General features: G+C 40.6%; 1 protein-coding gene across 4 annotated transcripts in view; it reads left to right on the top strand.

Annotated features, from left to right (window-relative positions):
- LOC120730205 (protein inscuteable homolog) overlaps positions 1 to 10,953 on the top strand; it is a 35,833-nt gene extending 24,880 nt beyond the window's left edge. For all 4 annotated transcript variants that reach the window (XM_040026429.1, XM_040026430.1, XM_040026432.1 and 1 more), the window contains 4 exons: positions 5,597 to 5,963; positions 6,206 to 6,258; positions 6,351 to 6,474; positions 7,699 to 10,953. In XM_040026429.1, the coding sequence (XP_039882363.1) occupies positions 5,597 to 5,963; positions 6,206 to 6,258; positions 6,351 to 6,474; positions 7,699 to 7,827 (673 nt within the window). In that variant the 3' untranslated portion in view covers positions 7,828 to 10,953. The remainder of the gene's footprint in view (positions 1 to 5,596; positions 5,964 to 6,205; positions 6,259 to 6,350; positions 6,475 to 7,698) is intronic.
- The last annotated feature ends 2,623 nt before the right edge of the window (positions 10,954 to 13,576 follow it).

Here is a 13,576-nt window from a genome sequence, read left to right as displayed (position 1 = left end):
CATATAATTTTCAACTTGTTGAGAAGTATCCTTGATGTCTAGCAAGCAAGCCTGTAAACTAATATGCAGTTAGTTTGTTTTATTTTTATAAAGTTATCGTGCAGATGATCAGAAAAAGATGGCAGCCTCTATCACTGGCATCGCGTTTGCATGGAGAGAAAAAAAAAGTGCCTTTAAAATAAAAACATGCAAAAAACCTTCCTAAAAAACAGTACATACATAATGCATCTTCTTGCCTCAACACAACCCCACTTTTCAAAACCAACACTATGACATTCACACTCACTTTCATGTGAAGTGGATATGTGGGGTTTGATATTTTTTTTGTCTCTAACTTTCTGTTTCTGTCGCTTTTTATTTCAACAACCGAGTACCACGGCGGCTGGCTTTTCATTCGCCTTTGAGCATGGCAGTTTGGAACATCCATGACGATTTCCCTGTGAGAAAACATCAAACAGACTGTTTGTGACTGAGCATAGCCCAACTCTTACCCTTATCTTAACCTAAAGCCAACATAACTCTTCAAATAAGAAAAGCACAAGAACACACACTCGCAAACTGACTCTGTGGTCACAAGCTTCTCTGTTTCATAAATCTGCAGTGGAGCTAAGGGATAGATCATTTAGGGGCTCAACAGACAGCAGCAGCCTGACAGTGACTCATGCAGCAGAACTCCATGTGCCTCAAGTACATAAAAAGTTTAAGAGGGAATAATCTAAAAGCTCCGGTTATAATTCTCACCTGATGTGTTACAGGAAGAGTGAGTTCACTGTGGCGCACCAGCTCAGCACACCAGCCCGAACTCCTTCACAAATCTATAGAGGATTTGCCCTTTTTTTGATGAAGCTCGGCTACTCATCTTAACATTCAGAGATTGTCCTGCTCATTTTTTTTTTTTTTTACCAACTACACTTTATATTTTTTAAAAACAGATTATGCATTCTCCAAGTTTACTGTTTTTTAAACAGCGGAACCTGTTGATACTGCGTGTTTTTCTATCCGTAAAGATGCATAGGTTGAAAAATGGAATTAGCACCATCGGACTGTAGCCCATCTCCCGCCTACCTCATCATCACGCAGAATGAACACTAAAATGAAAAACCGACAAGAGCAGAATCGTGCAACAAAAACGCAGCTATCTCCTTTTAACCAGCTCCTGTCTCTTTCGTTGCCACCATTGCTCAGTTTTCTGCCAGCCAGCTGCCAGCAGATGAGAAGTACTGATGCTTCATCACTGCAGAGACATCCTGTCTGGGATAATAGAGTTGCTGTCGCCTGACCCTCTTTTGGCCCCACATGTAAATATTTGTCATGCCCTGCAAGCTGAAGTGCACCGCTTCCCCTCCTTTGGAAAACAAACCTATTATTATCTGCTTTTTTTTTTTTAAACATATGATGACGGGAGTGTTTCGGGGCTTTATTGGTTGTGTAAATCCAGATGGGTTCATCCTGGTGTGATGCTATGATATAACCGAGCAAATGGTTTTAAAATGACATTTTTGGACTGATAGAAACCAGGAGATTCTGGAAACAGTTTCAAATGTTCACATTTTACCATTAGGCTTTTTTTTCATGTTTCTTTGTCATCCAATAAACCTCCCCCACCCCAAAAAAAGAATTAATAATTATCAAACCTTTAGCTTTGTGACTAATCTGCCACTTAGGTTGAATCACTGTGTTATTCACCGCTGCGTGACAAATCTCCAACAAAGGACCTTTCAAGAACTAGAGTGGTTTTTAAGAGGCTTTCAAATAAGCAGGAAAAAAACAGGAAACAGGATTCAGTGGTATTTTAAAGATATTAATATCTTTAATCGCCTAGGTAGAGTTAAACTAAAACTCATCTCATCTGATGATCACTCTGAAGCTTTTTACCCCACTTAGCAGAGTAAGCGGCATATTAATGCTTACTATTCTGTGCAGTTACTTATTCCAGTTTAAATTTATAGCTAATTACATCTCCATTCTCTTACAATGAATGAGATTTATCTCTGCTTCAGAGTTTCGAACCACTGAGCTGCCTCTCTCTACAGCCTGCACATTTTACATCTTTCGCCGCGATGCTCCCCATCCCCAGTTGGCAGATGACTCACTGAATGTATATTTATCAGAACATACATGCTTTGTCTTTCGTAGCCGACTCAAAATTTAAATGAATGTGATATAAATCTGCTGTTCCATTCCCTAGCACACATCTGCCCTCCAATCATGTTTAATATAAGATTAGCTATAATTAGATTTGTGGCTTGCTAAGGATTTATTCTTGTGTAACCGGCTATTGCTAAAATATAAAGGTCATTGCATAGCTCGAAGACATCACTTAATAATGATGGCTGCTGCTGTTCAATGACAAATCTTTGTTCTAAATGTAAACACAACAGTGCTTCATTCAGATGATATCAGCCAATACTCAATACCAGTGCAATATCCCAACATGTGTCGCCAGTTGCCATTTCAAACTGCAGTCAAGTCAAGAGCCAAGAGGAAAATATTCATCTTCAGACCCTTTTCTCTGTGTTCCCTCAAAGCAAAGGTGGCTGTTGTAGCCATCGACCCATCCTCTTTCGGGGAGCTTTGCCTCGTGGGATGCTGGCCTCTGGATTGCCCCCTTAAGCCTCCCTTCATTAGGGTCATTGCTGGGAGAGATTGAAGTGGGGAGAGTGTTTGCTCAGTAAAGCTGCTTCTTAAAGCCATCACAATCCTGAGGGGAAACGAGGGATTAGACTAATGAGGACAGAAGATGGCTATCATCTGTGAATAACTGACCTTGACAACACATTATTGATTTGGGTATTTTAGAACTGAATATTGTAGTCTCCAGTGACTGATTTATCATGATACTGGAGTTTACATGTATAACCTATATGGTATATGGATGGTTCCCAATTTTTTTTTTTTTTTTTGCCTGTCCCATTTGGTTCTTTAGCCATCAGAATTGTTGTCTGAAGACCAACAAGGATACCCAATGGATTTACTTTGCCAAATGGATCATCGTGGCATTGCCGTATTGGTCCATTTGATCGACCTTTGTTTTTATTATTTATTATATTTTATTTTCAGATGTTACAGACGGGACAGACATGAGTGAGGGATAGGAAAGGGAGAAAGAAAGAGGAAGGAAAAGAAAAACAGAAGGGGAGAGGGACAGTGAGAAAGGGGGGGAGAAAAAAAAATCTCCTGGATCACCTGTTGAGAGAAGAAGAATAGAAAACAAGCAAAAAAAACAACCCAAAGCAACATACTAAACACAACACCATCGCATTAATCTAGCTAAATGTAAACAGCAGTAAATACTAAATATTCAATGTTGTTGTGCAGCACACAGGACAGACAGCGCACAATGTGCTTTGAAGTAGCAGCCAAGAAAGGTGTAATTTAAGTCTACGAGCAGTGAACACCCGTGTGCACACCTGTGTGGATCAGCGCGCTTGTATTCAAATGGTTTCCACATGTAATGGTCTGCAAGAGGATGTAGCGAGCCATAGCCCTGTCCCCCAGGGCATGAAGCAGGCATGGAGGAGATCCAGGCCCCAGACATCCAGAGGCCTCAGAGTGCGAGAGTCCAAGGAGGACCACCGGAGGGGCATCCGTGCCACCCTCATGGGAAGGGCTGAGGATCCCCAGACGAGGCGTCACCCAGTAGCCACCGAGCAGAAGCTAGAGGGGGCTGCACCGGCGTGCCCGCCGGCTCTGCCGGCAGCCAGCTGTACCAGAGTGAACCGAGCCGCAGGCCCAGAGGCCGGAGGCCCAGAGGCCGGAGGCCCGAGGGCCCCCCGCACCCCGGAGGAGGCCTGACCGAGCAACAGGCGCCAGGCCCCGCCAGGTAGCCACCGGGAGTGAGCCGGTACATACCTGAGTGCCCAGCCCCGGACACCAAGAACCACCAATGCACCGACCCCTGAGGGCATCAGTCACCGGCAGGGAGTGTGGTGAGGGGAGATAGGCCTTGGAGGGCCTGGGAGTTCCCAGAGAGGTGGAGTCTAAGACCCGACCTGACATATAGACACAGACAAACAGGCACACACAGACACAAACATGCATTCCCACCCTCATGCACACATATACAAACACTCAGCACTCACCCAACATAAGGATTGATGATGGTTCCCAATTGATGTGTCGAGGCTCGCTGGTTCCTTAAGAAATTTTGTAATTTTGGGTTAGATTTTTCTTTTTAAACATACTTACGTACTTACATATGTAAGTTATTTGCTCTGTTGAAACCCATTTTAATATACTTAACATAATTTAGAGCATCATTATTTTTCATGGTTTTTTTTTTAAATTTATTTCCATTTAATTCATTTCAATTCTGCCAAATCACAACAACAGTCGCCTAAAGGCGCTTTATATTGTAAGGTAGACCCTAATACATACAGAGAAAAACTCAACAATCACCCCCTATGAGCAAGGAGTTCTTCAAAAGTTTTCAATCTGTCATGTTTCACAAAGAATGAAATACACACATGCAAGTACTACCAAAAAAACAAAACAAAAACTCTTTGCTGGAGGTGAGTTTTAGCTAACTAAAATTTAAGCTGTCACCTTATATCAGCTCACCTTATATTTATTGCAGCAAGATTTGCCAACAGGAGCAAGAACTCCAACCCATGTCCAGTGGTGGTGTACAGTTTGTGTTTGTTAGCTAGATCATTTTCTGACTCACAAACCAGGTGGTCAGTATTGAAGTGAGCAGGTTCCATCTTTGACTCAAACACTGTCCTCTCTTTTATCCAATAATGAGTAGCCTGCATCAGAGCAGATACACCGGCCATGATGGGATAAAGACAATTGATGTTTGTGTGAGGGATTAGCAGTGTTTGTTTTGGCATAAGAGATTAATGATACATCATGTACTTTTTCCAAAGAAAAAAGGAAAAAACAACAGGAAAATTGTATAGAGATGACAAGGGTGGCACAGACAAGTAAGCTTCCTAACAACCAATTTGAATTTCCTTAATTTTCCACTGATTACCCATGTTATTTCTTGTGGAGGAGGCAAAGATGATCAGACTTTTTTCATGTAAATGTGCTTAAGCTACAGAATAGCAGGCAGGACAGTCAGCATTAATGATGTTCTCTCTAACATGACACTGCCCTCAGTACATAGTAACCAGTGCACATTCATTTCATGTATGTAGCAGTGTTTGTTTAGCAATATGTATTCGATATTCTAATTAATAATGAGAAACCAAAGAGCCAGTTGCTGTCGATTTAGTCTGAGCAAACAAGGAGGGAAAGAATCAATAGATGGCAATAGAAAAATGGTCTGTGCCATCTTCCTTCATTTTGTTTGCAATGGACCAGATATACACAACAAGCTGAATAACGCTGTTGTATCACTAACAAAAATCCAAAAATTGGGACACCGTTGTCTTCAGGATTGCTGATTCACTTTTGGTCGAAGCTGGAGTTATAAATGAGAACATGCAGCATGTAAACATGGGGAAAACAGGGGATTCCTTGAAATTGTGTTAAATCTACATCCCTGCTCTTAGTTCTTTTGCCTCTGGTTTAAGAAAAAGTCCTGTTCACACTGAGACTTTTACATTAGATTACATTTTTTAATCTATTATTCTGTTTGTTTCACCCACAGTACCCGTGCGCAGTCTCTTCAGGTTGACTCGGTCCAGCGGTGGATGGAAGACCTCCGTCACATGACGGAAGTAGAGTGCATGTGTGTCCTCCAGGCCAAACCCATCGGGGTAGAGGAGGACTCTCAGCAGGGAGAGCTGATTGTGGGCTCTGGGGTTGGTGCAGGGGACCACGTGGCTAGAAACAACTTGCAGACGCTCCTTCGCCGAGCTTTGGTGGTCAGCACAGAGCTAGGAAAGATGTTTCAGCGGCTGGAGAAGGGACGCTGGCAGAGGGTCCACAGCACGGCTGTACGGGCAAACTGCCATGTTCGCTCACTGGTACATGAGTACAGTGCAGCTCGAAACACACCGCCGGAGATGCAGAAGGTGATGGTTGACTTTGAAAATTAGGTTTGCATACATAAAAATGTGCCCATTTTACAGTAATGAAAAAAACTGAACAATGTTTCTTTTTAACTGGAGCTGTTTGACATAAGCTGAGCTTACATTACTGAACATTATTTGCTTATCTGTTATCTACAAATACCTGCAGTTATACCCCACTGACAGGCCATTTATGTTTAGAACTGTGGAGGTCTGACCACTTAAATGTGCATGTTTTGTTGTAGTATGAGAAGTCTTTGCTGGAAAAGTGTATGGAGCTGACTAATATTACAGAGAGGTAAAATCTACAACGTTAATATGCAGTAATTTAAAAAACTCCCAAACAACTACTTTGTTTTTCTAAATCAAACATTTGATTTGCACCCACAGGTGCCTTCACACTGACGATGAATTCTTCCTGAAATCCATGAGGGAGGCCATCCATGAGATCCTTACAGATGTCAGTGACTCGTTCAGCAACATGATTGACATGGCTTTAGCCAATGAGATCCGGGTATGTAGTTTCTGTATTTGCGCATATTCCATTGTGTGCTCTGCAGTGTCATGTGTTTATAATTTTGCTGATAGGTTGAGGTGTTGCTTTGCCTAATTTATAAGAGTGTTGTAATCAGTGGTGTAAATAATTCAACTCTGAAGTAAGAGCCAAACAATCTCAGGGTTGAATTTAGCAAAGTTTGTTGTTTTGGAGTGATCAAAAGAAAGAAGAGAGTTTTGGCGATGGGGAAGACCAAGATTTCCACAAGGAACATACATAGTTTGTGACTTACAGTTAGCACGAGGAGCCTGATCACCACGGCTACTTTCAACAACAATCTGGAGAAGAATGTGAGCTTGAGCTGGTCCTTAAGTACTGGATGGAAATGAGTGAATCCTAAAAGGTGTGTTCGCTGAAGTGTGGAGTCCCACAGCAGAACCTGCCCATCTCCACCTAAGAGTACGCTGAGAGGAAAAGAACCAAAGCAAAACAAAACCCTAAATAGCCCCCCGATTAATAGATCATCGTTACAGTGTCATGTAGATAAATAATTTTTGTATAACTAAAAGAATTAAAGAGAACTAACAGGCTCATTTCAGACAATTTAAAATATAAATGGAAAGAAATTGTAATTAAAGTACCTACACATACCTACCTACTGGTAAAATGCTTCCACCTGGTGGTGAAGGCTATCATTTAAATTTTGTGGTGGGTAATTGCAACAAGTGCCTTTAATCATGGTGTACAGTCCTGCAGATACTGCTGGCTACTCTTAGTTCTTTTTTTTTCTAGACAGAGAGTTAGGGGCAACACGAAAAGTTGCCAGTAATATTATGTCAATCAACCAATCAGTCAATCCTATAAATGCAGTCTATTGTTCTCTGTCCCACTTTAAGCAACACTGACTGTGATGCCGTTAAAACAGATACTGTGTATAGTAATATTTTGGATCCAAGCACACACACACATATATATGTATATATATAGTTACACTCCATGTGTGGGTCAGATAAGAAGGAGAGAAATTGTCCCTTGATTGTTGCACACTTATAGAAATAGACTTAGAAATGCCTGTCATGTTTGTGCTATCCAGTGGTTGTATCGAAATAAGATGACACAGCTGATACCATAACAGTATTAATGAGCCACTAGAAACAGATTTTTGCATCATGTCGTCAAAAGTGATGATTTGAAATGTGTTGAGTTGTGAATAAAATGATAAAGATGTCAATTTCCTTGCAGGTTCTGATCAAGCAGATTGAATCATCGGACAGCCTTCATACCATTGGTAGTGCCATTAGCAACCTGCTGTCCCTAACCCAGGATGGACCTCAGCTCTGCAGCATCATTGCCAAGGTACTCGGGACATAAAAATAGACTCTATGCTATCCTTCTTACTACATTTAGAGAGCAACTGGAACCTTGCTTCATTTTATTCACTCCTGTGGAAAGTCCACCTATACCAATGTTTGTCATTCTAACCAGCAGACCTGGGATTGCCAGCTATCTTATTATACATGCCTCTATAAAGCTATTTCACTGTGAGATAAGAAACGACAGACTGGACAGCAAGTCTGTATTGGCCATTAGTTAGCTGACCGCTTTCAGGATGCTTTTGATAAGACACTTCCTGGCCCACTCATACACACACATACACGCTCTTTGCAGCCAAATTGTAAGATCAATACTGTCAGCTCTCATTAGTCGTAAGTATTGATTACACATTCAGGTTGCTCAGGTGTCTTTACCTTTTAATCCACTCTCGCTTTTTTAACCAAGTAGCAAGCTCCAGGGCTAAGAAAGTAAAGCCATGTAAAAATGAGGCTGTTTCTGCAAAGCAAGTCAGTCCCCATGGATATCGTTGAGCTTTGCAGAAACAAATTAATGTTTACAGTGTGGTACTCTTAAAAGCTAACAAAGGCTTCATAGCAATCATACAAGGGTACATTTTCAACCATTTATATCTAGTTTAAAGATGAGGTCGCCTTAAGTGACAGGTTACAGGTCATCTTCACTTCACCTCCACATAAATTATCTGAATATGTGGCATACTGCTTAATTATACCAACAGCCTGTCAAGGAAGTCTTTGCTCCTGTTTCAGTGCTCCAGGACCCAGTATTATTTTTTCAGTATGTTATTTTTGCAGTATGGCACATATTTGATCGCATGTAGTCTATTTATGCAATTTGCTAATTAAGCTTTGTGATCATTAGATAATAACTTAGCACTCCACTCCCCTCCAAACACCAATCTCAAGGCTTCAAAACTGGGCTTTACAAACCAAAGGATGATGTCACAGTGCCTACATCCATCCTTTAAATACAGTCTATGTTCTTAACTTGGTGTGTAGCAGAGCTGGACGAACCATCTCAGAGGAATCCTGAAACCCACCGTAGCAAATAATTTGCTTTCAGCTATATGTCTATTACACTTTCTCACACACCCCTTTGATGCATAACATCAGCTCATATTTGAACATTTTGCTCATTACAAATTTTCCACTGCTGCTGACTTCACTCGTGCACTGAAGAACAGCAATTAGCCATTTAAATGTCTGGGTGGGGACCTGATATTTCCACCCTCTCCATCTCTATGCCAGTGTCTTTGTTGATGGGCTGATTTTAGTATTAGATAAAAAGATAAAAAGGTTAAAAAATCAGATGGGTGGACTCCCATGATGTTAAAAATCATTGTAGCTATCATACAGCTTGAGCCAGTGAGGTACCTTAAAAGAGGAAATAGTGTGATAATGATAACTTGTAATTTGCATGACAACAGGAGTAAAGATTTGCTGCTTTTGCTTAGTTATTGGTTGTTGATGGTTGTTGTTGTTATGTCAAGTGTCGTACTCTAAGATTTGTCGTGGAATCATCACATCACACATAATATAAAGTAAATAATCGGTTTGTAAAATCTGATGTAATCCATGTGGTGCAGGGGTGGAGTCTAGCCTTTAATGCAGGTCCTGTGACCCAACCCATGATTACACAAATGACTTGACTACACAGTGGGAGCGGTTGTGGCTCAGGACTTAGAGCAGGCCATCTAATAATCAGAAGGTTGGTGGATCCAGTCTGCATGTTGAAGTATCCTTGGGCAAGACAATGAACCCGAGTTGCCTCTGATGTGTCCATCGGAGCGTGAGTGTGTGTGCAAATATTAGACAAAGCACTTAGGTACAGAAAAAGCGCCTGCATGAACGTGTGACTGGGCGAATGTCATTTGTAGTCAAAAGTGCTTTGAGTGCAGTTAGAGTAAAAAAAAAAAACACTTTATAAGTACCAGTAGGTAAAGTGCTGAACCTACAGGGTCAGCACAGCCAACCAGTAAATCACTGTGGGTTTTTCACTGAGTTACTCCTTTGACACACAGAAAGTCATTTGATCAATTGTAATATTTTAAGTTGATTATAGAAGCTGTAAATAAAATGTACAGTGTTCAGTACAGTAAGTAAATCACATGTATTAAAACTGTGAGTTTCCTCAACTTGCAGATATTTTATTGAACCTACACGTGAGGAGGATTTTTTAAAAAGCGCTGCACAAATGATTTAAATTGAAAATATTAAAAAATATGTGTCAACAAATTATTGTCAAGTCTATCAACTCTCATGCCCTGATTTTAATAAGCCATTATTTCAAAACATATTAAGTATTTTTTTTCTCTCTTGTGATTTCAAACCCTTGTAGGTGATGTTTTTCAAAGCACTTCTCTGTAATTGACAGCTTATCAGACCCTGAGTATTCACGCCATCAAGGCTGATTTGGGACGGCTGACTGCACACATCTGTCATACCAAACAGATCAGAACAAATCATACAAATTATCGGTGAACACTATTCATGCCTGCCTTTAGCTCATGACCCACTCAAAATGACAAAACAAACAAAATAAATGCCCACCATATTCATCTAAAAGCATCATTTATTCTTTAATCCATCAAATTCAAACTATTTTCTTTTCTTTGGTGTTTTAGAGATGAACCATAGTTATACATGCCTACCTTTTTTAGTCATTTACATTTTTTATATTTATATTTTCTGCATGTCTTAGGAATAAAACACATCAACCAATACAGTAACAACATTCAGCAGCCAGGCAGAAAGAGCAGTTGTCACGGATTTAGCAGTGTCTGCAAAGCTGGATTCAAGAAGTGTTTAAAGTTAACGTTTTTAGAGCATTTAAAGCACCATCTTGTGCCAGTATAGAACGTGACATCACTAGGTTGTTTGGTTGGTTTGCCACTGGTCTTTAAGTGATGACATATGAACCCTGCTTCCAGGTCCAAACTACTCTGCGTTTAATAAGGCTCTTGTGTTTTTAACACGTTTTAATGCTTTGTATCTTGTTCTATTTAATCTGAACAAGCCCCTAAAAAAGGCAGTGATAATTGTTGGCCTCGCTCGGTTTTTATTACCACTATTCATTTTAAAGCTCAGTTTTTAAAACCTTACGATGTAACTACAGGGGGTGCAGAATTATTAGGCAAGTTGTATTTTTGAGGAATAATTTTATCATTGAACAACAACCATGTTCTCAATGAACCCAAAAAACTCATTAATATCAAAGCTGAATGTTTTTGGAAGTAGTTTTTAGTTTGTTTTTAGTTTTAGCTATTTTAGGGGGATATCTGTGTGTGCAGGTGACTATTACTGTGCATAATTATTAGGCAACTTAACAAAAAACAAATATATACCCATTTCAATTATTTATTTTTACCAGTGACACCAATATAACATCTCCACATTCACAAATATACATTTCTGACATTCAAAAACAAAACAAAAACAAATCAGCGACCAATATAGCCACCTTTCTTTGCAAGGACACTCAAAAGCCTGCCATCCATGGATTCTGTCAGTGTTTTGATCTGTTCACCATCAGCATTGCGTGCAGCAGCAACCACAGCCTCCCAGACACTGTTCAGAGAGGTGTACTGTTTTCCCTCCTTGTAAATCTCACATTTGATGATGGACCACAGGTTCTCAATGGGGTTCAGATCAGGTGAACAAGGTGGCCATGTCATTAGTTTTTCTTCTTTTATACCCTTTCTTGCCAGCCACGCTGTGGAGTACTTGGATGCGTGTGATGGAGCATTGTCCTGCATGAAAATCATGTTTTTCTTGAAGAATGCAGACTTCTTCCTGTACCACTGCTTGAAGAAGGTGTCTTCCAGAAACTGGCAGTAGGACTGGGAGTTGAGCTTGACTCCATCCTCAACCCGAAAAGGCCCCACAAGCTCATCTTTGATGATACCAGCCCAAACCAGTACTCCACCTCCACCTTGCTGGCGTCTGAGTCGGACTGGAGCTCTCTGCCCTTTACCAATCCAGCCACGGGCCCATCCATCTGGCCCATCAAGACTCACTCTCATTTCATCAGTCCATAAAACCTTAGAAAAACCAGTCTTGAGATATTTCTTGGCCCAGTCTTGACGTTTCAGCTTGTGTGTCTTGTTCAGTGGTGGTCGTCTTTCAGCCTTTCTTACCTTGGCCATGTCTCTGAGTATTGCACACCTTGTGCTTTTGGGCACTCCAGTGATGTTGCAGCTCTGAAATATGGCCAAACTGGTGGCAAGTGGCATCTTGGCAGCTTCATGCTTGACTTTTCTCAGTTCATGGGCAGTTATTTTGCGCCTTGGTTTTTCCACACGCTTCTTGCGACCCTGTTGACTATTTTGAATGAAACGCTTGATTGTTCGATGATCACGCTTCAGAAGCTTTGCAATTTTGAGACTGCTGCATCCCTCTGCAAGATATCTCACTATTTTTGACTTTTCTGAGCCTGTCAAGTCCTTCTTTTGACCCATTTTGTCAAAGGAAAGGAAGTTGCCTAATAATTATGCACACCTGATATAGGGTGTTGATGTCATTAGACCACACCCCTTCTCATTACAGCATTGCACATCACCTAATATGCTTAATTGGTAGTAGGCTTTCGAGCCTATACAGCTTGGAGTAAGACAACATGCATGAAGAGGATGATGTGGACAAAATATTCATTTGCCTAATAATTCTGCACTCCCTGTACAGCCCAGCCCATGCAGCAGTATATTAATGACTAACCTTATATTGTGGATGGATTATCTCAGTTGTTCTCCTAACTTGGTCCGTTTACACCATCCTGCCATGCAACGATATTAACTTTTATTGAGTGGAAAAAAGTTAGCATTCATCCTCCAGCTTCAATGTGTTTACGTTATGCTAACATAGCTGTCTTGCTAGCCATCACGTAGCACATCATTATATACCAGCTAGTCCAACTTCAGTAACCCTACAAACGTCACTGCTGTTTAGTTTTCTGTCTTCATTTATGTTGGAAGTGATAGCAGAGCTGTACGTTTTAATTTTTTCAGAAATCTCTCAGTCAGAACATGGTATATCATGCTTAGGTGGAAACTAGCGAGCTAACTTCCTGCTAACTTCTAACTCTGTTAAATTTAATAAATTCTGTTTTCATGGATCACAATTGTCAATTGTCATTTTATTAAAGATGAAAAAAATTGAATCAGTTTGTAACTCTCAGTGATGCCGCAGTATTTGTTTGACTTTGGGACCCGAAGCAGAGTTTGGACCCGGAAACGGCTAATGACGTCAGACTTAAAGACCGGATGGACTTACATTAGTTTATGTTAGCTAACTGATAGGACCGATAACTCAGTGGAAAACAAGGCAATTAAAACTGAAAAGAAGCCTAAAGAGGTCAGTTTTGTACTGCTTGTGGCTACAACAATGGCTTTTATGTTAAAAAAAAGAAGAGGATATACCGTCCACTTTTACTTTCTGTCTTTAAAGCAACACGTTTTTCATTCTTTACTAGCTGCACTCAAACTGGAAAATCCACCTGTTTGCTGTAATGTTTGGGTTTCTAGAGCACTTTACAAATGAGGACTGTATGGAGGAGAACCTGTTTGAGTCAGGTGCGCTGTATTAGACTCCATGGTGTAAGTTAGCCATTATAAATGTGGTGTTTCATGTCAGCTTTAATACTGAGCCATGTGCCACACCATAAATCAAATAGCAGCTGGAACGCTGGAGAGTGACTGTGTCATGATGTGCACGCGAGTTTGCGTCCTCAGTGTTTACCTACTGTCATGATAGATCTCAATCTAAATTTGTCC

The sequence above is a fragment of the Simochromis diagramma genome, unplaced genomic scaffold, assembly GCF_900408965.1.
Source record: "Simochromis diagramma unplaced genomic scaffold, fSimDia1.1 OVJJ01000293.1, whole genome shotgun sequence".
Lineage (NCBI taxonomy): Eukaryota > Metazoa > Chordata > Actinopteri > Cichliformes > Cichlidae > Simochromis > Simochromis diagramma.
This window is presented reverse-complemented; position numbering and strand designations above follow the sequence as displayed.